General features: G+C 42.2%; 1 protein-coding gene across 3 annotated transcripts in view; it reads left to right on the forward strand.

The window, feature by feature from the left end:
• LRGUK (leucine rich repeats and guanylate kinase domain containing) overlaps positions 1-23,973 on the forward strand; it is a 58,276-nt gene that overhangs the window by 588 nt on the left and 33,715 nt on the right. The window contains exons 2-11 of one of the 3 annotated variants that reach the window (XM_051612234.1): positions 763-870; positions 1,548-1,629; positions 2,944-3,044; positions 3,792-3,873; positions 7,876-8,000; positions 11,281-11,424; positions 13,967-14,047; positions 15,438-15,524; positions 17,205-17,311; positions 22,925-23,044. In XM_051612234.1, coding sequence (XP_051468194.1) covers positions 763-870; positions 1,548-1,629; positions 2,944-3,044; positions 3,792-3,873; positions 7,876-8,000; positions 11,281-11,424; positions 13,967-14,047; positions 15,438-15,524; positions 17,205-17,311; positions 22,925-23,044 — 1,037 coding nt within the window. Of the gene's footprint in view, positions 1-762; positions 871-1,427; positions 1,630-2,943; positions 3,045-3,791; positions 3,874-7,875; positions 8,001-11,280; positions 11,425-13,966; positions 14,048-15,437; positions 15,525-17,204; positions 17,312-22,924; positions 23,045-23,973 lie in introns of those variants that run through there. The other 2 variants (XM_051612251.1, XM_051612242.1) reach the window with 2 other exon arrangements.

Genomic DNA, 23,973 nt, shown 5'->3' on the forward strand with positions numbered 1-23,973 from the left:
CCTGCTCCCCTGGGCTCCAAAGTGCCCACTGCCACAGCATTATCACCTGGTATTTTTACCTCGTGGAAATGCATCTGTAGTCTCTGCTGCTGTGACATGTAGGTGCTGCCATTCAGATGGTTGCCCTTTGAGCCACTGTTTATCTTGGTCCCTCGGTGAGGGGTTGTTGTGTGGCTCCTCCAAGCTTGTAGGAATTTCACAAGCCCTTGGCTGAGTTTCTCATCAGGCCTGTTCGTTAGTGCCATCTGTCAAGGACCCTCTTTGGCAAAGATTGTCCTCGGGAGAGCAGAGGGAGCTGCTCGTGCTCAAACAAATGCAAAGGGCCTGCAGCAATGTGCATATTGGGGTACAACACGGGGGTTGTGTTGGTTCTGATGGATTATTGATGTTAACATCTCTAGCAAATGGGAGTTTTGTGGCTCAACATCTCCGGGAGCGGGTCCTGTTTAGAGCTGTGCATTTAAACCAGAGGGTAAAAAATAAAGACAAATCCCAGCAAATACTGGTTGGACATTTTAAATGTATAGAGGTAGTACGTTCCATGTTTATGTTTAACTGTTTTGAGGGCTGTATTAATCATCTTCCCTAATGGGCAGTGGCTTTTTAGACACTGCAAGCAGTGTTTGATTGAGGACTTTTAGTCAACTCTCTTCCCAGTTACGTCCCAAGCATTTCCCCAGGTTCTGTTGAGTGTGGAATTTCACTTCCTAAATCTCCCCTGAATCCACTCCTCTCCGTGAGCCACTTTCTGGTATTTTTTAGGGTCAGTTTGATGGGGTGTTGGATGAAGACACCGTGGCTGAGGGACTCCACGAGCTGGGGCGCTCAGCCTCTGGTGTCGGATACGTTTATCTTAATCTGGCTCTTTCTGTAAGTACAAGCAAAGAACATCAATGCCAAGTGCTTCTCTGCTCAGAGCTTTCCTCTTTTAAGCAGCAAATAGTTGGTCTAGTAAAAGAAAAATAAATCTTAAATTCAAGAGGCAGCTTTTTGCTTCTGCCTGTCAGTGTCATTTCATGTACCTGGACTTTTGACAGGACACATCTGGGTCCTGCTGACAAGTGCCATATTGCTGTTGGGGTTTTTTTTTTCACTCAGTAGCAACAGCAGGAAGATTTTTCCTTACCCAGTCTTTGCTTGTGAAAAGGTATCTTCCTGCTTCAGTCAGCTGGAGTAAAAAAAATAATCGAGGAACATGCTAAATACCTGAGAATGGGGCTTTCATTGTCCCTTCAGGAAGTTAAAATGGTTGTGTCTTTTTAAATATGTCTTGCTTTTACTCCCTTTTCTATGCAGCCTGTTTTTTCCTGGCATTTTTCCTAACTGCAGCTATCTCTGCTGGTTGTGTTTTAATGTCTTCCTTTGACATTTTCTCCATTCATGGCTTGTCTGCAGGTCTGACATCACTTTCTGTACATGTCATCCTGTTCTGACACATCCAGCTGGAGGGATGTTGGGGCAGCTTTTCAATGTCTCCTGCTATTGTGTGTCTCTTGGGAGAGCTGCTGAGGTTATACAGCTTGTTATTAAAGTCTTTATTTTTCCAGGGTCGTGAGTTAAGTGACATTAACATTCTCTCCAGATACATTCACCTGCAGAAGCTGGAACTTTCACATAATAAAATTAATGGTATGTAGGAAATACACCAGTAAATTCTTGGGTTGTGAAATCATTGAAGATGAGAAATGCACTGGACCATGGAGCTTTAATATCACAAAGCCTGGGCTACATTTTAATGGTGTAACTGCTCCAGCTCTACAGGCTGAGTTCTTCTTGAGGAAGGTGTATGAACCCTTCAGACATCTGCACCAGCATGTGCTTATCAGCAGGAACATCCAGATTGTTGTCCAGTTTATTATTCAAAGCTAAAATTTAAGCAAGCATGTCAACACAAGGTTAAGGCTGAGGTTTTACACGTGCAGATGTCATATTTAAAGTTGTGCCTGGTCCAGTTTTCCCAGCCTTGGGCTTTCCTTTAGCAAGGTTTCCCATTGGTGAAAAAATGTAAAAAATTATACCCTGGTTTTAGAAGGTAAGGGTTGGTAAGGAGAGGACAGGGGGGAATGGATTTAAACTGGAAGAGGGAAGATTTGGGTTAGATCTTAGGAAGAAATCCTTTCCTGTAAGGGTGGGGAGAGCCTGGCCCAGGTTGCCCAGGGAAGCTGTGGCTGCCCCATCCCTGGCAGTGTTGAAGGGCAGGTTGGATGGGGTTGGAGCAGCCTGGAATGGTGGGAGGTGTCCCTGCCCATGGCAGGGGAGTGGGATCTAGGTGATCTTGAAGGTCCCTTCCAACCCAAACCAGTCTGGGATTCTATGACTGGGCTCAACTCCATCATCTCTTACCCCTTCCCTCTCCCTCGTACTCATTTTTTGATTTAGCAGCAAAAGGAATAAGCTCTCCTGGCAGTCTCGTCTATTATTTCCTTCAAGTTCATTTCACTTGAGGTGCTGGAGTCCAATAATAGCAGCACTTTTGTAAGGAAGCACTTCTCTGTGCTCATTTTACTCACAGTTTGTCTGTGAAGGTGAGGTCTGAACAGAGCAGGGGCTTTTCCATAGCAACGAGTCATTTAGGAGTGGCCTAAATACTTTTCTCCCCTAATTGATTAACTTAGGACAGAGGCTTTTCTCTCTGTTATTCTAAAGAAAGCTAGAGCATAAAAAAAAATCCTGGCTTTTAGGCAAATCAGTTGACAAATTAGGTAATTTAATGTAGAATTTGAATATTTATTCATCATGGTTTCAAAACCATCTTTTCATTTTTTTTTTTTTTCTAATAGAAGGATAGATCTGATTTCTGAATTTCCAACCTGGCTTTCTGAATGTGTAACTGCAAATTCATCCTGGATTGCTATTGGACATAATGATCACATTTTGACTTGATGATCTCTGCATTTACTTGGGCATTCATGTGCAGGGTTTGACATTTTGTTTTGTTACCAGATCTTTCTTGTATCAGTCACATGCCTCACTTACTGGAACTGAATGCTTCCAACAATGAGTTAACTACATATTTTGCTTTTAAACCACCTACAAGTCTCAAGGTAAGTTGCAAAAAAAAAAAAAAAATAATTAAAAATCCCTTTTATTGCTTTAAATTCCAAAGGCTTTTCTAAATCTCATTTAGACCTATTTGGACACATTCAGAGGTGATTTTTTTTTTATGCCTTCCTTATTATTCTTTCTTACTTCACATTTTAACAGCTTTTCCAAATGTCTGGGTGTTTTACAAAGCATATTTCAGTCTTTTATTTTCTTTCCCACTCTGAGCCCTGGCATGCCATGGGAAGCTGTATTGCACAGCTAACTCTTCTAGCTAAAGGTAAATACAGCCAGGATGTTTTCCTTGCTTGTCAAATTCCTCAGCCCCTTAAGTGGGAACAATTCCAGCCTTTCCAATTCACTGGTTCTTGTAAAACATGTACTTGGGGTGTAGGTGTGTGCAAGTCTTCCCTTTGCTGTTGTTTTCTTTTTGTCCACTTTGGATTATAAAAGCAGGAGGTTGTTTTGCAATATATCATGTATTTCTCTGTTAGATTTTTTTAATATCTATATATAATTACAGGACTATCAATGATAATGTTGTTGGAAGAAAGCAGAGTTTTGGTAGTTCCCAAAATGTGAATTCTGTCATAAAAAAGAGCTTTTCTGTTCATGTCCCAATGTTAATATTGATGATCATCTTATTTCTTCCACATCCTTGATCACAAGTTTAATGTAACAGCCATTTGGTTTCACAAGACAAGCTGGGAAAAAAATAATTTCACTTTCTGTCTCTTTTTCTCCTTTAGGAAGTAGATTTTTCACACAATCAAATACCTCAAATGCAAGATTTGTCAGCATACCAGTCCCTTACCAAACTCCTGCTGGATTGTATCCTTTATGGAAACTCGAATGGGAGAAAAGTGGCTTGTTTGCTTTCTGAGCAGCTGTTGGTTTCAAGTAGATACCTGTTGTCTTTGTGTTTTGCTTTCTTGTCACTTTTGTCTTTAGAAGCAGGGTTAAACAGTCCTTCTGGTTGTGAAACTGAGCTTAGTTTACTTAAGCATGCCTGGTGGGAAGGGTGTTGGTGTGTGTATGTCAGGTATTAGCCTGCTAGAGGAACACAAAAACCCCTCCATTTTGCAGCATGCAGAAGAAGTGACATGTCACACTGTCTTTGCATGGCAGAGGTAAGAACTCATCCCAGTGTTGTCATATAAACAGAATATACAAGTGCAGGATTTAGATTAGCCCTGTTCCTAACTCCTTGCACTCCCAGGTTAATAGAAAGCAGCTTGGAATACTAAGCTCCCTTCACTGGAAAAAAAAAAAACAAGGGTGCATGTTGTTTCATCTTAGACATAATTATGCAGGGAGAGGCTTTGTGAAGGAGGAGGCTATTTCATGACAATGAAGAGAGTTGAAGTGAGAGAGAACTTCCTGGAGGATGCAGAGGGAAGCTCAAAGTTCTCCCCACCTTCCACCCTCTCACTGGGGAATTAGGAAGACTGTTCTGCCAGGAAACAGATCGATAGGAACCTGCAGAATAAGTTTCTTCATTGCTTCCTTCTCCAAGGCTGTCCACAGCACTTTTAGTCTCCCTGAAGATTCTCCTCTGCTTCTCTGAAAGGTCTTCTGCAGTTTCATGCTGCCTTACAATTGCTTCCTGAGGGCTCGTCAACCTTTCCTCTTTGCCTCATAAACTGCATCTTGGATTTTCTGCTCTCTGAAAAAAGAGACAAGTTGCAGGTTTGGGGTTTTTTTTCCACTGTCTCTTGTCCTCTAAGTAGCCCATTACCAAACTGTGTTAATACAATGCCTTTTTTCATGTAGGAGCACATAAAGCATTTGCAGGGTGCCCAGGTTACCTCATTCACACATTTTACAAGGTGTGCAGGTGACAAGATTCTTGTCAGAAAATGGCATTGAGGCACCATCCCTTTTGCAAGTCTAATTTTCCCTCTCAGAGCCAAAAAAACCTACAGCAAAATGCAAAGGAAAAAAAAAAATAATAAAAAAGATCAGAGACTTGTCTTGTGAATCTGAATCCCTGTTTTTTTCATCTGGTTTCAACTCAGCCCTCAATTTCTCCATTTGTCAGTGAAGGCACCATTGAAACGGGGAGAAAAACCTGTTGCATGCATAAAGCTGCAACTGGACCCTCTGAAAGAGAGGAAAATGGGTGCAGGATTCAGATGTGCAGAATTTAGGTTAGCCCTGTTCCTAACTCTTTGCACTCCCAGCTCCCAAGCACCATTTGCTGAAGAAGTGGCAGATAATGGACCACACTTGGGCCACAACAAGCCCAGGCAACACTCCAGGCTTGGGGAAGTGTGGCTGGAAAGTGTCTGGCAGAAAAGGACCTGGGGGTCCTGACTGATAGGTGGATGAACATGAGGCAGCAGTGAGCCCAGGTGGCCAAGAAAGCCAGTGGCATCCTGGCTTGTATCAGAAATAGTGTGACCAGCAGAAGCAGAGAGGTGATTGTCCCCCTGTGCTCAGCACTGGTGAGGCCACACCTGGAGTGTTGGGTCCAGTTTTGGGCACCTCAATTCCAGAGGGATCTCGAGGTGGAGCTGGGAATGTTTAGTGTGAGGAAGAGGAGGCTGAGGGGAGACCTCATCAGTCTCTACAACCACCTGAAAGGTCATTGTAGAGAGGTGGGTGCTGGTCTCTTCTCACAGGTCATTAGCAACAGAACAAGAGGGAAGGGCTTCAAGCTGCACCAGGGCAGGTTGAGACTGGACATTAGGAACAATTTACTCACTGAAAGAGTGGTCAGACACTGGAACAGGCTGCCCAGGGAGGTGGTGGAGTCACCATCCCTGGATGTGTTGAAGGGTGGTTGGGATGTGGTGTTGGTGGATGTGGTTGAGGGGAGAACTTTGTAGAGCAGGGATGATGGTTGGACTGGGTGATCCCCAGGGGCTTTTCCAACCTGAACAGTTCTCTGATTCTATGACAAAACAAGCTATTCTTTATCATCATAAATGAAGCTACTGTATTAAATATCATGCAGTAGCAGAAATGTTTGGCAGGCATTTCTTGTTGAGAGGAGCTAAGCATTTCTTACCATATTTAAGTGAATTATGATGCAGATGGTAAGGTCACTGTAACTTTTTTTCTGACAGGTGCACACACAGGCACACCTGACAGGTTTATAAATGAGTTTTCCAGGAGTAAACTGCCCAGACCAGGAAGGGAGACAACTTGGGCAGTAATTGACAAAGCATTATAATTAATCACTAAAGGACTAAACCATTGTATTAGTTGCTGGTGCTGAGCCATTTGTTGCCTCATGTTGATGCTTTATGGCTTAAACAGCATTTTTTCCTCTCCAAAACTCTTCCTCCTCAATTGAAAGAGAAGGAGTCTCTGCATTTTGTATGCAAGTCAATTAATAGCTGTCAAATATCAGGATGCCTGTGGATGGGTTTGGTTTCTTTTCTAAAATGACAGAGACAACCTAGTGTGAGGTCCTAGGAAAAGGTGACTCTGTTTCCTAGCTCATTTCTCCTCCTCTCCTTCCCCATCCAGGCCTGGAATGTAGAACTTAGGTCCAATGAAGTCCCTGTGTAGAAATGCAGTTTGGAAAAACCAGAGTTAGGTCACAGTTATTAAAGATTATTCTATTATCCCTGGCTAAGCTTACATTTTGTTTTGGTACAAGATCATTCAGGCAGAGAAAAAAACCTGACCATTTGCCCACTGCCTGCTGAGACTAGAAATGTGAATGAAAACTCCCTTGCCCTTGTTTGCAGGCAGAGTTCCTTCTCTTGATCAATTAAATAGGTTTTCTTCTGTGATTGCTTAAAGGCATTTCCCTGTGTCCTGAGTGTTCTGGCTACTTTTTTTCAGTTATATTTCTTGGGCTTTTATAAAACTAGTTCCAGCTCGGACACTTACAATGTGAGTCCAATTTTTCTTGCCTGACTTGCCAAAGAATTAGGTGCCTGGGTTAGAGTTACCTGCTTTTTTGGTGGAGTGGGGAGATGGAGAGTCAGGTACCCCTGCAGTTCATCCCATTGTAAGAGAGCAAGCTGAGATAACTTGTTGCCAATGGTTACATGATTTGTGTAAGCAATATGGGTAGTTATGTTAATGCTGAAGTTTGCTGAGAGGAATCCTAACCCCTTTTACTGCTGCTTTTGAGTTTAATGTTAATTTAAAATGCACTTTCCCCTCTCAGTACAGATGGCCAGTACAGAGCAGGTATGACTTGGGGTGAAACAGCCCCATATAGCACTAGCATTGGTATAACTTGGATAATTTGTGTATGATGCTTGGAGGTCAAGGTCAATTTGGAGCCATATTAAGTAATTTGAAAACCTAAAAAGGTCAAACCTTCCTCTGATGACTCAGCCACAGGCCTGCATTCTGCAGCTGACCTAACAGTGAAAGTCAGAGACATGAATACCCCTGTGTTTTAGCTTTCACTGATGGAGGAGACCAGAGATTTCCAGCATAGTTTTGCAAGTTGCTGGGAGAAGTATTTTCTTTCCCACCCTCCTCTTCCCTCATTTCCTCTACTTCCCTGGTTTGCCATCAGCCTAGCTATGCCAGCTTGAAGAACTTCCCCTGTAAACCAGGTCACAGAAACAATCTGAGTGAAAAGAGCCTCTGAAAATGGGGGGGGGGGGGGATATTTCTAGCTGGGTCAGTGTGGCTTGTCCTGCAGCCCCACAAAAAGCTTGGTCAGTCAAACGAGGAGGCAGTAAATTCCAGAACAGGGCCAGGTGTGAGCAGCTGGGATTTCAAACCCCTGAGCATGAAGTATTTGATGCCCAGCTCCCCGTGACATAAAACTCAGCTCCATTGGCTTATTTAGCTATTAATTTATTGCCAAGGTTTTGTGTTCAGTTGTTTTCCTCAAATGCAAAACCTTCTGTGTAGTTAATAACATAGAGGAGATAAGAGGACTGGAGAAGTGTCACAGTCTGACTCACCTGAGTTTGTCACACAACAGACTCACTGCAATCAGTGGCCTGGAGAATTTACCTATCAAAATCCTCAACCTGGTAAGAAAAAAAAGTAATTCTAGTCATTTTCCTGTCTGTCTTTTATTAATATTTTAGTGCCTTAATAAATGTAAAGGTAGTGACAGAAATTTTCAGAGATACGTGTCGTACTTTCACAAGGGCTTGCAGCAATAGGGCAGGGGAAATGGTTTTACACTGGAAGAGGGGAGATTTGGGTTAGACATTTGGAAGAAATTCTTCAGTGTGAGGGTGGGGAGACCCTGGCCCAGGTTGCCCAGGGAAGCTGTGGCTGCCCCATCCCTGGCAGTGTTGAAGGGCAGGTTGGATGGGGCTTGGAGCAGCCTGGGCTGGTGGGAGGTGTCCCTGCCCATGCAGGGGGGTGGGACTGGATGATCTTTCAGGTCCCTTCCAACTCAAACCATTCTGTGATTCTATAATCTTGAAAAGATTTAGAAGAAATTGCTGGTATTATTAAGGATATGTCATAAACATGGAACTGAGGAACACTGAGATAAATGCCTTCCCAAGACCCGGACAAGAGAAAGATGCATGTAAAGAAAGTGTAGGTCTATATCTGGCCTAGTTGTCCTTGGCTATCTTCATAACCAACAGAGAGAAAAAGACACTTCCAAGGCCTGATGCACCTTGTGTGGATGGAGGTAATGTTGTCTACACTGCAGAAATCTGAAGCCAGGTAAAACAAATCCCATGACACCCTCTGGAGTGCACAGGAAAAAAAGCAAAGGCTGTTTTTCATGCCCTTCAGTTGCTCCAAAATGCAACAGGCTACTTTTTCGTAGCTTTTACTTGGTAATAATCATTTTAAAACTATTTAATGGGATTTTAGAAATGAGTAGCAAAGAAACTGTCCATAGAAATATGCTCATATTTGCCACATTAGTTTTAAGCACCTGCATCAATATTCTAGTGAAAGCGAATGAATTCCTTATCAAAAATAGAAATACTCTTTTCTAATCTTTTTAAAATTTTAAAGATTTTTCTTCTGTTCTCTAGTAATTGATTTAGAAAAGAGTAACTAAGGTCTGTACCCAGCAAGGCCTGATTGGCCCTTGTACTTATTACTGCTTTGCTATTCAGGGAATATATTCATGTTTCAAGGTGGACAGTAGCATGTTTTGAATAATATATTCCAATAGTGTTCAGGAACATATTTTTAATATATTTCATATCTGTAATGCCTCCAGTAGCTTCCAGTTATGCCCTTGGTGGCAATTAAATCTGAATTTTGTCTCATTTGTAGTGGATAAGATTAACTCAGGTGGGCAAACTCCTGTCTGAAAGTTCTGAAATGAGCTCTAGGAGTGTGACAATCTAAGCTGGCAGGAAGATCTTTTCTCCAAGTGCTTTCTTCAGGGAGAGCTGCAGTGAGTCCCTCCAGCATTGCACTGATCTCCTCATCTGTTAAAAGGCCTAATAATAATTCTGTTAGTAATGGTTATCTGCTCTCTACAATGTTTAGGAGGTTATGTTAACAGCTAAGCCTTATTAGTGTGAACATGTTCTTCAGCTTTGGTTCTTACATGCTGATATGATTATTTATACAACTGCTTGTCTTTTTTAATTAGCCAAGGAGATAGTCATGTGGAAATTATGTAAATAGACAGATTTTAGTGTGGCTTTTTTTTTTCTATTTTACTAATTAGAATGAAATGCAGTTCTTGTTTTTTTCATGGGAGCAGTCATCCCCTCTCTTCCCATGGAATTAGCTTTCTTTTCCATTTTTCCTGGAGCCTTTCAGGTTGAAAGAATAATAAGGTCTGAAGCTGGGAAGAAAGGCTTCAAAAGCTGGAAATATGGCCTAGCTATACCCAAAAGCCTTTATTCTGCTAATGTTTGTATTGTATTATTTATTTTTTTTTTAAGTAAATAAGAGGTGCAACACTAAAGAACTGGACTCTTAGGAATTTTAGGCTTTGCAAGAAAAAAGGTTCTCTACACAAATCCCTTTTGTTCACAGAATTTCAAGTGCATCTCCTGTCTAACATTTTGCATCTAGAGCTCTGTGCTCTATCCTATTAAACAGAGGTCTAACCAAGAGCAGGAAGAGAGGAGTCTCTGTGCTATTAATAACCTAATTAAACATTTAAAAGTCAGGAAAAATGTCAAGGACAGACAACTGGATTAACATTAAAGTCAGCTGGCTTATTTATCTCAATAGTTCCTAAATATTTATTAATAGAATATGAGGCTTCTAAGCTTTCAGCACAAGGTGATGCTGATGGAAAAGTGTAACTTGCAAGGTTATATAGAAAGAATCATGTGGAGAGGCCATCTGGGTGTGTGTGGCCAGTGGGACAGAAACAAATGCAGAACCTTGCATGTTCCACCTTTTTGGAGTTGACAGCAGCAACAAGGGTATGATTTGTGAGGAGCTGAGAAATGAAGCCATCTGGTGTCCAGCAGGAGATGTAGGTCTTCTCTCTTGTACCTTGCTTGGAAGGAATGTAAAACAACAATAGCTGGCTGTGACTTCTCAAAAGCTTGGGTCATTTCTTGTCTTAAGAGTTACAGAATCCTAGAGAGTGCCAGGTTGGAAGGGACCTCAAGGACCATCTGGTCCAACCTCTCTAGGTGCTGCTCTAGTTGATCTGAGGTGGCTCAGCACCCTGTCCAGCTGAGACTTCAAACTGTCTCATGTGGGGGAATTCACCACTTCCCTTGGGAGACTGTTCCAATGTTGGACTGTCCTCATGGGGAAAAATTCACCTCTTGTGTCCAATTGGAATCTCTCCAGGAGCAACTTTTCTAACATTTCTGTGTGTGCTTTCCCTGGCATGAAATAAAGTCTGCCCTCACTTGGTGTGCATCAAGATGGACTTGTGTATATTTTTGTAGGCTGCCTGTAGTTCAAAGACAACACTGTGTTGTCCCACCTTCATGTTTTCATTATTTATTCTGTAATCATAAGTGTAAATATAGCCATGGTTACAGAGGGAAATTCCATGCATTTATGTAGATATTCTCTCATTTTATCTGTTTTCTAAATGTTGAGTTGGATGGTGCCAAGAGTGTCCTTTAGCTGGTGAAGAATGCTAGAGATCTTTTTATTGCTGTTGTTTCTTGCTGCTATTCAAGGTGAGTTGAAGAGAAGTTCATCAGAAGATAGCTGATTATTTTTTTCCTTGAGCAGTGAGGAAAGCTGTGGTATGTCACCTCAAGATGAAGGTGGAGCTAATGTAGGAAAGTCCCATTTGTAATAGAATTCTCAGTCATCAAGTGAACTCGGTTCTTCCTCAGGAATGTTTTTTTCCATCTGTACAACTTTACCAACTGTTTATATGCTTTCATTTCTTCTTAGAGCTCTAACCAGATAGAGAAGATAACAGGCTTAAACAACTTGAAAACTCTACAGAACCTGGACCTATCTAGAAATAAAATAACTAGTCTAGAAGGCTTGGAGGAACATGATCTACTAGAGGTCATCAACCTAGAGAATAACCAGGTATCATACTTAATATTGATCTTGGCTTTTCCTAAGAATGCATTATTATTATTATTATTATTATTATTATTATTATTATTATTATTATTATTATTATTATTATTATTATTATTATTTAAAATTCAGTCTCTTTAACATTTAATAAAAAACTCCTACAACACTGCAAGAAATTCATATTAGAAATGATGACATTTTTTCCTCTGGTGTTACTCTCCAGTGCTGTTTCACACATTGACAGTGTACTCCTCAGGCCTTATTTACTGTCTCTAGATGGGTTTATTTTCATGGAGTGATCACTTGTGTGGTATTTAGTGCTCACATACATAAAGAACCAACAGTGCTCCCTTGAGTGGATAAGATGAGCATGCAGCTTTTTCAGCTTGAGTATCCTTGAGGATCTTTACTTACATCCCAGCTTTTCTACTCTCAGGACTCAGGAGGCTTTGCTAATATCTCTCAGCTCAGTTTTATGACCACAGATTCTTCAGAGCTCATCTGGAAGCTTCCTGCAAGGCAGAACTGCATGTGCTCTATTATAAAGTGCCTTTTCTTATGCAGCAGAAAATCCACTGGAAGATACAATCCAGTTCATTTGTATTTGAATTTTGAGACTCAAGCCATATATACATAATACTTTTGATGCTGAGCTTCCAGGGTCCTTAACCAAAATGACCATCAATTCATGAATCATTTTGACATCAAAGACAGATCTGCATGTGAACAAAAATCATCTAAGAGAAGAACAACTAGAAATAGAAACCAGGAATTGAACATTTTCTTGTCATTTTTCTCCACTGGCAAGATACATTTACAGGATTTCATTCAAAACACTATGAATTGTTTTTCTCTCACTGTGTTCAGGTTGACATTTAAAGGTACATCCACTGCACAAGACAGGAAACTAATTAATATTAGGGTTGCTATTAGCATTAATAACACCACTTCCATTGCCTCATATAGTATCCACTGTTCTTTATGGCATGCAAAAGCTATTAATTTTACCTCATCAAAATTTGCCTCTTTTAATGATGTTATTGAAATGGTTTAATGAGTCACCCTTTTTTGAACATTTCCTTCTGAAGAATAGTTTAAAGCAAATTGTAATTAATTAACAGAGAAAGATCTGAGTTCCTTCATCTTACTGCCATCTAGAAGCATCTTAAATGCTTGATTTTTCAAAACTGGGCATGATGAGTTTATCTGCAAACCGTGTCTCTCATCTCCATGTTCAGTGAATTTCAGATGTTCAATTCTTTGATTTATTTAGGAAATCCAAATGACATTTAACTTGGTCAAAACTGATCTGCAGTGGGCCCCTTGTTATCTTAAAATGAATATTGAATAGCTATGGTTGAGGCTCATGATTTCAGACACTTTACATAAGCTGAGAAGAAGTTGGGGATAGACTCTGAAGGCTTTTAGGTCCAGTCTTTTAGCAGTGGAGAAAAACCAGGTATCCTTACAAAGCAATTCATCCCAGCCTCCCATGAATCAGATGACCTCTGGAGCTGTCTCTCTCCACTGATTATTGGATCAATCATAGAATCCTGGAATGGTTTGGGTCGGAAAGGACCTTAAAGATCATCTAGTTCCAACCCCCCTGCATGGGCAGGGACACCTCCCACCATTCCAGGCTGCTCCAAGCCCCATCCAACCTGCCCTTCAACACTGCCAGGGATGGGGCAGCCACAGCTTCCCTGGGCAACCTGGGCCAGGCTCTCCCCACCCTCACAGCCCAGAATTTCTCCCTCATGTCTCACCTAAATCTCCCCTCTTCCAGCTTAAAGCCATTCCCCCTTGTCCTGTTATTATAAAGTGAAGTGAAGCACCTGACTTGGGCCAGATGGCTAACACGAGACAACGTGACTTCCATTTGACCCATTTCATTTTAATTGAGAGCCTCACAACTGGTCAGTCAGGGTCCAGCACAAGTGTCCCATGTGTGACTTTGCTTTGGGCACACAAACTATGATGAATCCCACGTTGTTTACCCGATGTGCCTGAATGCAGCCACCCCAGGTTTCCTTTGGGGACAGATAAGACCCTAAGTGGAATGCATCACCCTCCAGCCAAGGACAATTACCCTGCTGCTTTTTAGTCACGTGCTGCAACTTTGGTAGGATGAACTTGAGCTCCATTGATCAGAAACTCTTCCCAGAAGGAATTTTTGGTGCTAGTCAACTGAAGCGCAAATGGAACTGCAGAATTGCCTCACTCAGGCACATCAGCCCCATAAAAGCTAAATGTTTTAGGGCCTGACATTTGAAAGAGCTGCAAAAAAAAGGCAGGTGGTTTGAAATTGCTGTCTACATTACACTGCTTCTCCAGCTAACATCCAAGTTGGCTGCCTTTTGTGTCTAGAAGTGCCTTATTGAATGCAGTTAACATGTGTACCCGTTTGGAAAGTATAATGAATTTATTTTTTTATGTCCAGATTTCAAGAGCAGGGATTAAAATCCTTTTCTTTTCCCTCCCCCCCCCCCCCCTAATTCTGGTGGATTCTGTTGCTGCTGCTTTGTGCCCTGTTTCTGGCACTAATGAGATTGCTGACCTGAGTGAACTTGAACACATTGAAGATCTGCCTCTCCTCAGAGTTCTAAATCTTTTAAATAATCCTGTACAGGTAAGAAAGAACTGAACAGGAAGGCAAAAATAAGAACCTGGAACTGCTGGGTTGAATCCCACCAGAATCCATTTTGCCACTTTGACCAGGTCATTTCAGGGAATGAGTACAAAAAGTGATGGTTTTCCTGGCATTGTTACCCACCTCTGTCCAGGAACTTTGTCTCAACTAAAGCTGCATGTAACTCATGATGTTTAATATCCATGCAGGAAATCCATAAATTTTCTTCATTCAACTTGTGAATCCATTGATATGTTTGGAATCACAGTGTGCCACCAATTTTGTTGGGGAAAAAAAATCCACTTTTTGCTTGCTTTGATGGTGACTTGTTCCTGGAACAAAAACTGAATAGTACCACTTTAAAAATCTTGTGTCTCTAGGATCTATATCTTCTTTTCTTCTTTAGGTTTTAGTTGATTCTCATTTTTGGCTCCCATGATATACCTCAATTAATGAATTAAAGATCCATTTTATCAACAGCAGTGACATTTGCAAAATGCCAGAAATTCTGACTTGGCCTTTGCATTTGTAGCTTGTCCTGAGTGATCAAAGATGATTCTCTCCTGACTTTTGTGATTTCTGAATGATGTTTGAATTTTACAGTCATTTCCAATGTCAGAGAGAAGAAAACTGTTAAAGGTTCCACTTCTCCTTTCTGTAATTGCCAGCTTTATAGTGGCTTTCATGAGAATGCTCTGTCATGGCACACCATAAAATTAGCATGAAAAAAATGACCCAAAATAGGCTGTTCCTGGTCCTCCTTAGTCTGAAGCCTTTTTCTGTTTGGATGTCCTTCCCCTAAGCAACATCTGATCCTGTTCCTTTCAGTTGCTGTTTTAATAACTTGTACATGCAGCCATCATCTTAAGTCTGAATTTCAGTTGTTTGAACCAGACCTTACTGGTTTTAGAACTAAGAAGCTTCATGAACTTGTCAGTGTCAGCTTTTTAATTGGATTTTAAGCCATTCTTGTTTATTGTCTCAGACTTAAAAGCATATATGATGACAAATTGATAATGCAAATTCTGTTTTAAAGTTCCTACAGTGCTGCTGAGGTTAGAAGTTATTAGCCATAGTGTATTGCATAATCCCACTATAGGTAATTATTTTAGTTTCTTGGTGTTCTAGTGGGTCTGGTGGGAATGTTTAAATTTCCATCTTGACCTTTTGAAACTTTGCAACAGACTTTGAAACAACTATTAGCTGTGATAGCAGAAGCTAAGCTTGTGGTGAGGGATCAGTTTTACAGTCTGTTGACAACCTTCAGGGTTAAAAAGCTTTTTCTCTTGCAATGAAGTATTAAGGCCAACTTGATTTCAACCAATTTAAATGAAATATTAGACTGATGAAGTGAAGTACTTTGTGTCAAAGTGGAAACTTTGTCCTTCAGAAGCAAACAGATTATTGGCTCCTGGTGATTTTCATGTTGCTTCGACTAACAGAGCTGGATCTCCAGAAGATTTCAGTGAAAGAAAAGGTATGTAAACATCATCTCCTTCTGGAATTTTTCTTAATATCTAGAATATGGAAAACTGAGCATGCAAATGTAGCTTTGTAGTCATTCATGTGTGACAAATCTCCCATATTTCAGCCCCCAAGGTAGGCTACAAATTCAGAGCCTTTTGCTTTTAAACCCAGAGACTTATCTACAGAATTTCTGGAGTAGTTGTGGTGTGTAAAAATGCAAAGCTTCCCTAAAAGCTTTGTCAGGGAAGAGATGTACTTAGCAAGTGACTCTAAACAGGCAGCTACATCCATGAAATACTCTGAGGTGGTAACCACTTAAATACCATTATTGGGGTGTTTTTAGTGTCATTACAGCAAACTGAACTCTGAGAGTTGTAATGATGCTTGTTTCCCATTCTGCTCCTTACAACTTTCACTGTGAAATCTTCTCCCCCTCAAAATAGCTGCTCAGACTTCTTACAGTCACTGCCTATTGCAATAGAAACCTTTCTGGAACAGGTTGCCCAGAGAAGCTGTGGCTGCCCCATCCCTGGCAGTGTTGAAGGGCAGGTTGGATGGGGCTTGGAGCAGCCTGGAATGGTGGGAGGTGTCCCTGCCCATGCAGGGAGGGTTGGAACTGGATGATCTTTAAAGGTCCCTTCCAACCCAAACCAGTCTGGGGTTCTGTGTAGTATTTGGGCTCAAGCCATGCTGAAACTGTTAGGATTATCAGCTGCCAACTGGGGTTGGATTTCAGAGACTTATTCTTGAAACATGGTCCTTATAGGAAATTCATCACTCCTAACTTTAACCACATAAATATTAAGGCTCTTGTTTAGTGCCAGACTCTGTCACAAACACAGGGAAGGGATGATACCAGGGTGTCCCCAGTACTGCATGTTTTGGTTTAGATATTCATTCCTATTTCCCCATGCCACCTGCTAACCTAGAAAGGTTGGACCAGATGATCCTTGAGGTCCTCCCCAACCTGCCATCCTTTGTTTCCATGACTTCAATGTCAGTGTGGCTGTCATTGGAGCTTCCAGCAGTATTTTGCAGCAGTGTCAGCTAGTTGATGTTTGCTGGTTTACATGAAATGCTCAGAAGTTCTTAACCTGTTTCTGAGTGAGTTGCAGTAATAATACCAAAAGAGATACAACCTGTTAGCAGTCAGGACCCTCAGCAGAGCTTGCAACAGAATGGATGGAGGGAATCCTGGGAGTTTGAGTGCTTCTTTTCTCAGGAAAGACAGAAATGCATTGTCAAGAGAAAACTGCAATTTGCTGACTTTGTTAATGCCTGTTCTCTTCCTCTTCTGATGAATAAATGAATGGCTTCAGTCCCCTGAGATTTTAGTTTGGCTTTTTCCACCAGCACCGAGAGGATGCAAATTAATGGATTATTAAAACCTAAGCAAAATTACTTTGCATCTTATGTGGCATCCTGTTTTCTTTCCAGTAAAAGGTTGAATATGTTAAAGATAGTGAGCTTCCTCTGGCTGCTTTCCATCCATCTATCAAATCCTGCTTAAATCCTCTGAAAAAGATTTCTGTGGTGGAGTGCTCCCAGACAACCCAAATACAAAGCCTGACCCTCATAAATATGAAGCCCTCATTACTCATAATGATCTGTGAAGCTTATTACAGCTGGAAATAATTATTATATCACTCTTCTCCTTTCTTTTGCCCCTAACCTGTGGAAAAAAAAAAAGGTTGCTGCTGTGAATAAATATGATCCTCCTCCAGAACTTGTTGCTGCTGAAGATCATATGAATCATGTGATGTACAGCATGCTGCAGCCCCTGAGAGTCTTGGACAGGTAAGCTCACCTCCACTTCACATCTGCTCCTGAGGGTGGCACTCAAGTCAAGCAGAATATGTTGTCATAGTTGGAGGGACATTCTTCTGTCCCTCTCCCACCTTTAAATGAATCCAGCGAAGAGGAGAAGTCCTACAGGGTTCTGGTGGTGGTCTGGAAATGAGGCAAATCTGATTAGGTTGGAGTTGATTATGAAATGAAGTTAGTCATTCACCTCTGAAGTCTGAGACAGCTTGTCCACAGCTCCATTTCTTTGGAAGAATCTGTTGAAACAGATGGCCATTTGCACCATCAATGAGAGCTGCAAAATTTCTCTCAATACCCAAAGGCAATTCCAAAATCTCTGCAGGCAGAAGAGCTGTAAAACCTGTCTTCCTCCTATCCTGCTTCCTCCTTCTCTTCACACTTATTGGCATCCCATTGTGAGCAGAATGACTTTCTTTTGTGGCCTTGGGGGCACATTTTATATTCATAAGGTGAAATGTTTGAGTTTGTACTGAGGGAAGCCCAGCTACCTGTGCCCTTGGGAGGAGGTGGTGCTGACAGCCACTTCAAGCACAGAAGGGAGAGGCAGATCAGTGTTCTTTTTCCAACATTACTAGTGCCATGCCAGGTGACTTCTTTCAGTCTCACTTCTCATCTAGAAAGTGGCCACACTTTGCTGCTCTGCAGAGGGGTTGTGATATTTGCTTGGTGATTGCTGGGAAAATGCTTTGACATCCTGGGGTGGAAGATTCTATGTAGTTGGCACAATTTAGTATTATATTGGCTGCAGTGGGCACTGAGATAAGCTATTGTGCCCCACACCCTGTTTTATAGAATCACAGAATAGTTTGGGTTGGAAGGGACCTTAAAGATCATCCAGTTCCAACCCCCTTCCATGCCCAGGGACACCTCCCACCATTCCAGGCTGCTCCAAGCCCCATCCAACCTGCCCTTCAACACTGCCAGGGATGGGGCAGCCACAGCTTCCCTGGGCAACCTGGGCCAGGCTCTCCCCACCCTCACAGCCCAGAATTTCTCCCTCACATCTCAGCTCCAGCTCCCTCTGCCAGCTGGAAACCCTTCCCCCTGCTCCCATCCCTCCCTGCCCTTGTCCCAAGCCCCTCCCCAGCTTTCCTGGAGCCCTTTCAGGCACTGGAAGGTGCTCTCAGGTCTCCCTGGAGCCTTCTCTTCTCCAGGCTGAACACCCCAACTCTCCCAGCCTGGCTCCAGAGCAGAGCTGCTCCAGCCCTCCCATCATCACTTTGGACACTTAAAAGCATGATGAGTAACCTGATTAAAAATCCATGATTATTAACTCAGAAATTTATATTTTTAGAATGTCTTTATTGCCAGTCTTGTGTTTTCTGGGACTGTCAGTGAAAGACAGGACCCATCCCAGTGCTGATGAGAATTCTTAACAGCCTATTGAAAAAAACCCAAACATCCCAAAACCCAAAGACTTACTCACTGTTTTGCAGACCTGGTGATTTCTTTGAAAAAAAAACACAACCAAACAAACAGCACAGTAGTTTTACCTAAAATCCTGGATTTCTTCCAATGCAGACATATTCTCTATTTCAGTATTTGTTTATTGGATTGTGTGTGTATCTTCATGGCTGGAAAGAAATAATTCTGTCCCCTGTCAGAGGTACTGGATACACAAACATATAAACATGCAGACCAGCACTGATGGTGCTGACCAAAATTGTTAATGAAGATTGGAATGTTTGCCTGTGCTCAGCTGGGAAGGACACAGCACAGTCATTAATGAATTCTTCCCAATGATGATGTGTTCTGTAGTCTTCAACACCATAAAATGCTTAGTGGAACCAAATTGGAGTAGTTCATTTGCATCTTATCTCTTTAGATGAGATCGTAATTAATTCTGCTGGAGTCATTTCCCCATTAAAAACTGAAAACAAAGCAAAAAGGGACATTGTTGCACACTCTGCAGTCAGAAAACATTGGGTTTTATGCTGTTCCCTCTCTGTGTGCCTGGTGATTCTATCTTTAATTACATGGTAACACACCACTGAGCAATATTATGTGCATTTTTGCCCTACTAGAAATACATGTGACATTTAAAACAGTAACTTGTTCACAACTACCAATGCTACACAGGGAGAAGAAATTTAATAACAGAGGGCTCCTCAGTCTGTTGGGCAAGGACACAATGAGACTTGGTATCTGGCTGTTGAGGATAAATTCGTTCAGAGAAGAAATAGAGCCTGATTATTTTTAAAAATGAAGGTAATTAACTATTGGAACAATTTACCAGGGGTACCAAGAATTCTCCACAACTGGAACGTTTTTAATTAAAAGATGCTCTGATGGAGCCCCAGGTGTTAGGCTTGAAACAAGAATGAACTCAGGGAAATCCTGTTGCCACTGTGATGAGGGGAGTGTGAGGAGATGATCACAGTAGACCCTTCTGAAATCTACTAACCTAGCCCAGTGGTGTCTTACTGTCCAAAAGAGAAAGCAGGTTGAAAGATGCACATTAAATGAGCCAAGAAATCTTTACAAGAACACAGAGTCATGGAATGGTCTGGGTTTGAAGGGACCTTCAAATCATCTAGATCCACCCCCCCTGCATGGGCAGGGACACCTCCCACCATTCCAGGTTGCTCCAAGCCCCATCCAACCTGCCCTTCAACACTGCCAGGGATGGGGCAGCCACAGCTTCTCTGGGCAACCTGGGCCAGGCTCTCCCCACCCTCACAGCCCAGAATTTCTCCCTCACATCTCATCTCCAGCTCCCTCTGCCAGCTGGAAACCCTTCCCCCTGCTCCCATCCCTCCCTGCCCTTGTCCCAAGTCCCTCCCCAGCTTTCCTGGAGCCCCTTCAGGCACTGGAAGGTGCTCTCAGGTCTCCCTGGAGCCTTCTCTTCTCCAGGCTGAACACCCCAACTCTCCCAGCCTGTCTCCAGAGCAGAGCTGCTCCAGCTCTCCCAGCATCTCTGGGGCCTCCTCTGGACCCTGTCCAACAGCTCCATGTCCTTGTTATGCTGAAGGCTCCAGACCTGGGCACAGTTCTCCAGGTGGGATCTCATGAGAGCCAAGTGAAGATGCTGTTTACAAACTGTAGGAAACCCAGAATTTTTAGCTTATTTTCTGAGAACCAAGAGGTGGTGATGTAATGAAAGACAGGATTATGGGAATGTTCCCCATGTGCTTCTGATGAAAAAAACGAGTCGAAAGGAGTTTGAGGATGTGAGGAATTCGAGCAATGGACATTTTTTTAAGGGAATTTTAATGCCAGGTCTAACCATGTTGAGTAATGATGGATTGCACCACAGCTGGATAGAACACTCCCTTCTAAAAGAAAAGATAATAGAGGAATTCTGCACTTTGCAAGTGACAGGTTCTGTCTATGGAGAAGGAATATATTATAACTATGTTGAAGATAAAGGTTCTGCCTTCATAGAGCTGCCCTGGCACCATTATTCAGGAAGGCCATGGCTCTGAGCAAGAGGTAGAACCTTTCTGCTGTGTCGTGATACATTTGAAATCTCTGGTCACTAAGTGTGTTTCATGGAATTCTCATCTCTGGAGTGGAGCATGTATAGTAATGCACTTGTATCCACAGCTGTCACTAACACCTCCTGGGATCATATATCTCAAACTGGTCTTTTCCTTACCAGAACTGTCAGAAAAGCCACTCTGAGCAGGTCACTTAAGCAAGAGAGGAGGGAGATATTTCTGGAATTGGACAGAATGTCACAACCTAACAGGTTCAGAGATTTTTTAAATGTATTTTTACCTTCTCCAGCACTTTTAATGTGTTGTGCTGAGAAGCTGATTGTACTAATGCTCTCTAAGAGTTTGTAAATGTCACCTAAGAGTCAAAAACCCTTGTGGATTGAACTCCAAACCAGGATCTGGGTTCATTTCAGTTTAGTAACAGCACATCTGTACAGACTGGAGCCAGCATCTGAATTTATGAGATGTAGCTGCTGTTTCCCTGTGAGGATAGAATTGCAATATTATCTTAGTGCTTCAGAAGCATCAAGTCCCATTATATACAAATAATATACATACAATCTGGTAGAAAATAGAGCTGATTTGCTCAGCCTATAAGAGGAGTAAAGCTGTTACTTTGAACTCTTTTTTCTCTGTGCTTGTGTTGGATGATTATCACGAGTTCTTACAGAGTTAGCTACTTGTAAGAGAAAAGGTAAAAGAAATACACTTTGTTTGCAGGAATTTGAGTTCACCTGTTTTAAATCACATGAAGTGGAAGCTTAACACACATTGGTGCTTTCCTTCCACTTTACAATTTAAATTTAGTTAAAGCTGTTAATTAGTTTGAAATGAGTGGGTTTGAAATTATTTCAGCTATTTCTGGCGTATTGTCAAGTGGCATAATCATAAGATGTAGCTGAGATTTTAAAATGAGAATCCAAAGTTGCAGTCCATTTTTAGCTACCATTTTTTAAATCACTGGACACTGGGAAGTGCAGAAATGCTGTTCATTCTGGTATTTCCAGCTGGGAGGGGAAATAACCAGGATCTAACCATCTGCTCAGCATGGAGAAAATTGAGAGCTTTGTGTTTTTGCAGCACTTTGGGTTTCTTTTGTTGTAGTGTTATTTGTGTTCAGTGCAGCTTGAGGATCTTAGTGTTTTTCTTTGGTATTGAATGGAACAGTTCTGTACAAATTTCCACCTTCACCTGGGAAGGCCATGGAAGTCAGCAAAATTAAGTGAAGGAGAGCATAAAGGTTTGTAGAGTCCAGAATCGTGGTAGGCTTGTTATCCTGATCGTTCAAATATTACCATAGAATCACAGAATCATGGAATGGTTTGGGTTGGAAGGGAACTTCAAGATCACCTAGTTCCACCCCTCTGCATGGGCAGGGACACCTCCCACCATTCCAGGCTGCTCCAAGCCCCATCCAACCTGCCCTTCAACACTGCCAGGGATGGGGCAGCCACAGCTTCCCTGGGCAACCTGGGCCAGGCTCTCCCCACCCTCACAGCCCAGAATTTCTCCCTCACATCTCATCTCCAGCTCCCTCTGCCAGCTGGAAACCCTTCCCCCTGCTCCCATCCCTCCCTGCCCTTGTCCCAAGCCCCTCCCCAGCTTTCCTGGAGCCCCTTCAGGCACTGGAAGGTGCTCTCAGGTCTCCCTGGAGCCTTCTCTTCTCCAGGCTGAACACCCCAACTCTCCCAGCCTGTCTCCAGAGCAGAGCTGCTCCAGCCCTCCCATCATCTCCAGGGCCTCTTCTGGACTCCCTCCAGGAGCTCTGTGTCCTTCTTATGTTGGGGAATCACCATCTCTGTGGTAGACTTGGAAAACTTAAATCCCAACACCTTAACTGCAGAGGGAGCTTTAGAAAAGGCTGTAAATCAGAAAATATTGTAGTAGTCAAAACATTATTCCTTTTGTAAAATAGACTCAGGAGTCTTCAATGCAGCATTTTGTGCTGGTTTTATGTTTAGAGCAGATCAAACTGAGCACAAGCTTCTCCTGCTTTTTTGTCTACACTGTGAACAATGTGAATAGTGTGACAAACAGATGAGATTAGTTGAAGTGATGATAAAGGCTCTGCAGAAGCTTGATGCAAAGCGGCCAAAGACTTCATTTTGTAGGTAATAGAATGGCTCTTCTTTTTCCTTTCTCACAGCACTTTACCTAGTCTTGATACTCCCTACCCCATGCTGGTGTTAGCTGGTCCTCTAGCCTGTGGCAAGAGAGAACTTACTCTGAAGATCTGCAAACAGTTCAACAATTTCTTCAGACATGGGTAAGTTGCCTCCAGAAGTTGAAAAGAACACCAAGTGATAAGGCTGGAATTGCTGCTGGTTTGTTTGTTCTTTGTTGCTTTTTTTAAAGAGGTTGAAAGTTAAAAGACAGCCAGTAAATGTTCATTGCTCTGCATCTTATCTCTTCCCAGGGCTTGATTGCCTGAAGCCATCAAATACTTCCTTAAAAGAGAAACTATTGAAATTCTCATGTTCTTTTCAACGGTGAACAGCAAACAAACAAACAAGAATGTGTCATTTAGTGCTCCTTTTATTGATCTGTTCTATCTGTGCTTGCTAATGCCCCTCAACCCAAGCATCTGTTTAGATAGGTGTGCTTTTCTCTTCATTTTTGTAATGTACCTGCATGTAGGCACGTTAGCATGCACGTGCAGACTGCACCCAGAAGCTGGGAAAGGCAGCAAGTGCAATTGCTGGACCAGTTTATTATCCTATGAGTAGTGTTATCAAAGCAAATGGCACCTTTCAGACTTCACCACCTGCTGGGAGGACTAATTCTCTCCCTCTGAATGGCCTGAATTATGATCCTCACAGCCTTGGGCTGCCTGTGTGTTTAGTGGAGCAAAACTCTCTCTTTCCAAGGGAGATCCAGCCTTTTTGAATCACTTCCCTGAGGCATCCACCTATTTTCAATGCACAGGGCATAGGAAGGCTGGCTAAGTCAGGTCACCACCACCTCTTGCCTAAAATTGGGTGGGACAACCTGTTCCTCTTGTCCACCCCTGCCATTCTTCACAATATCAAGGTCCTACTGGGCACTGGTCTGTATTCCTGTTATATTGGTTCTCCTCTGTTTTCTCATTTATTTATTGTTTTATTAAACAAATGTACCCATTCTTTTTGATCCTGACTTTGGCCACAGGTTGACAGTTGTGGTGTTTGCCACAACAAGACCTGGGTCTATAGTTCT

This window comes from Apus apus, chromosome 1, assembly GCF_020740795.1.
Source record: "Apus apus isolate bApuApu2 chromosome 1, bApuApu2.pri.cur, whole genome shotgun sequence".
NCBI classification, from domain to species: Eukaryota; Metazoa; Chordata; class Aves; order Apodiformes; family Apodidae; genus Apus; species Apus apus.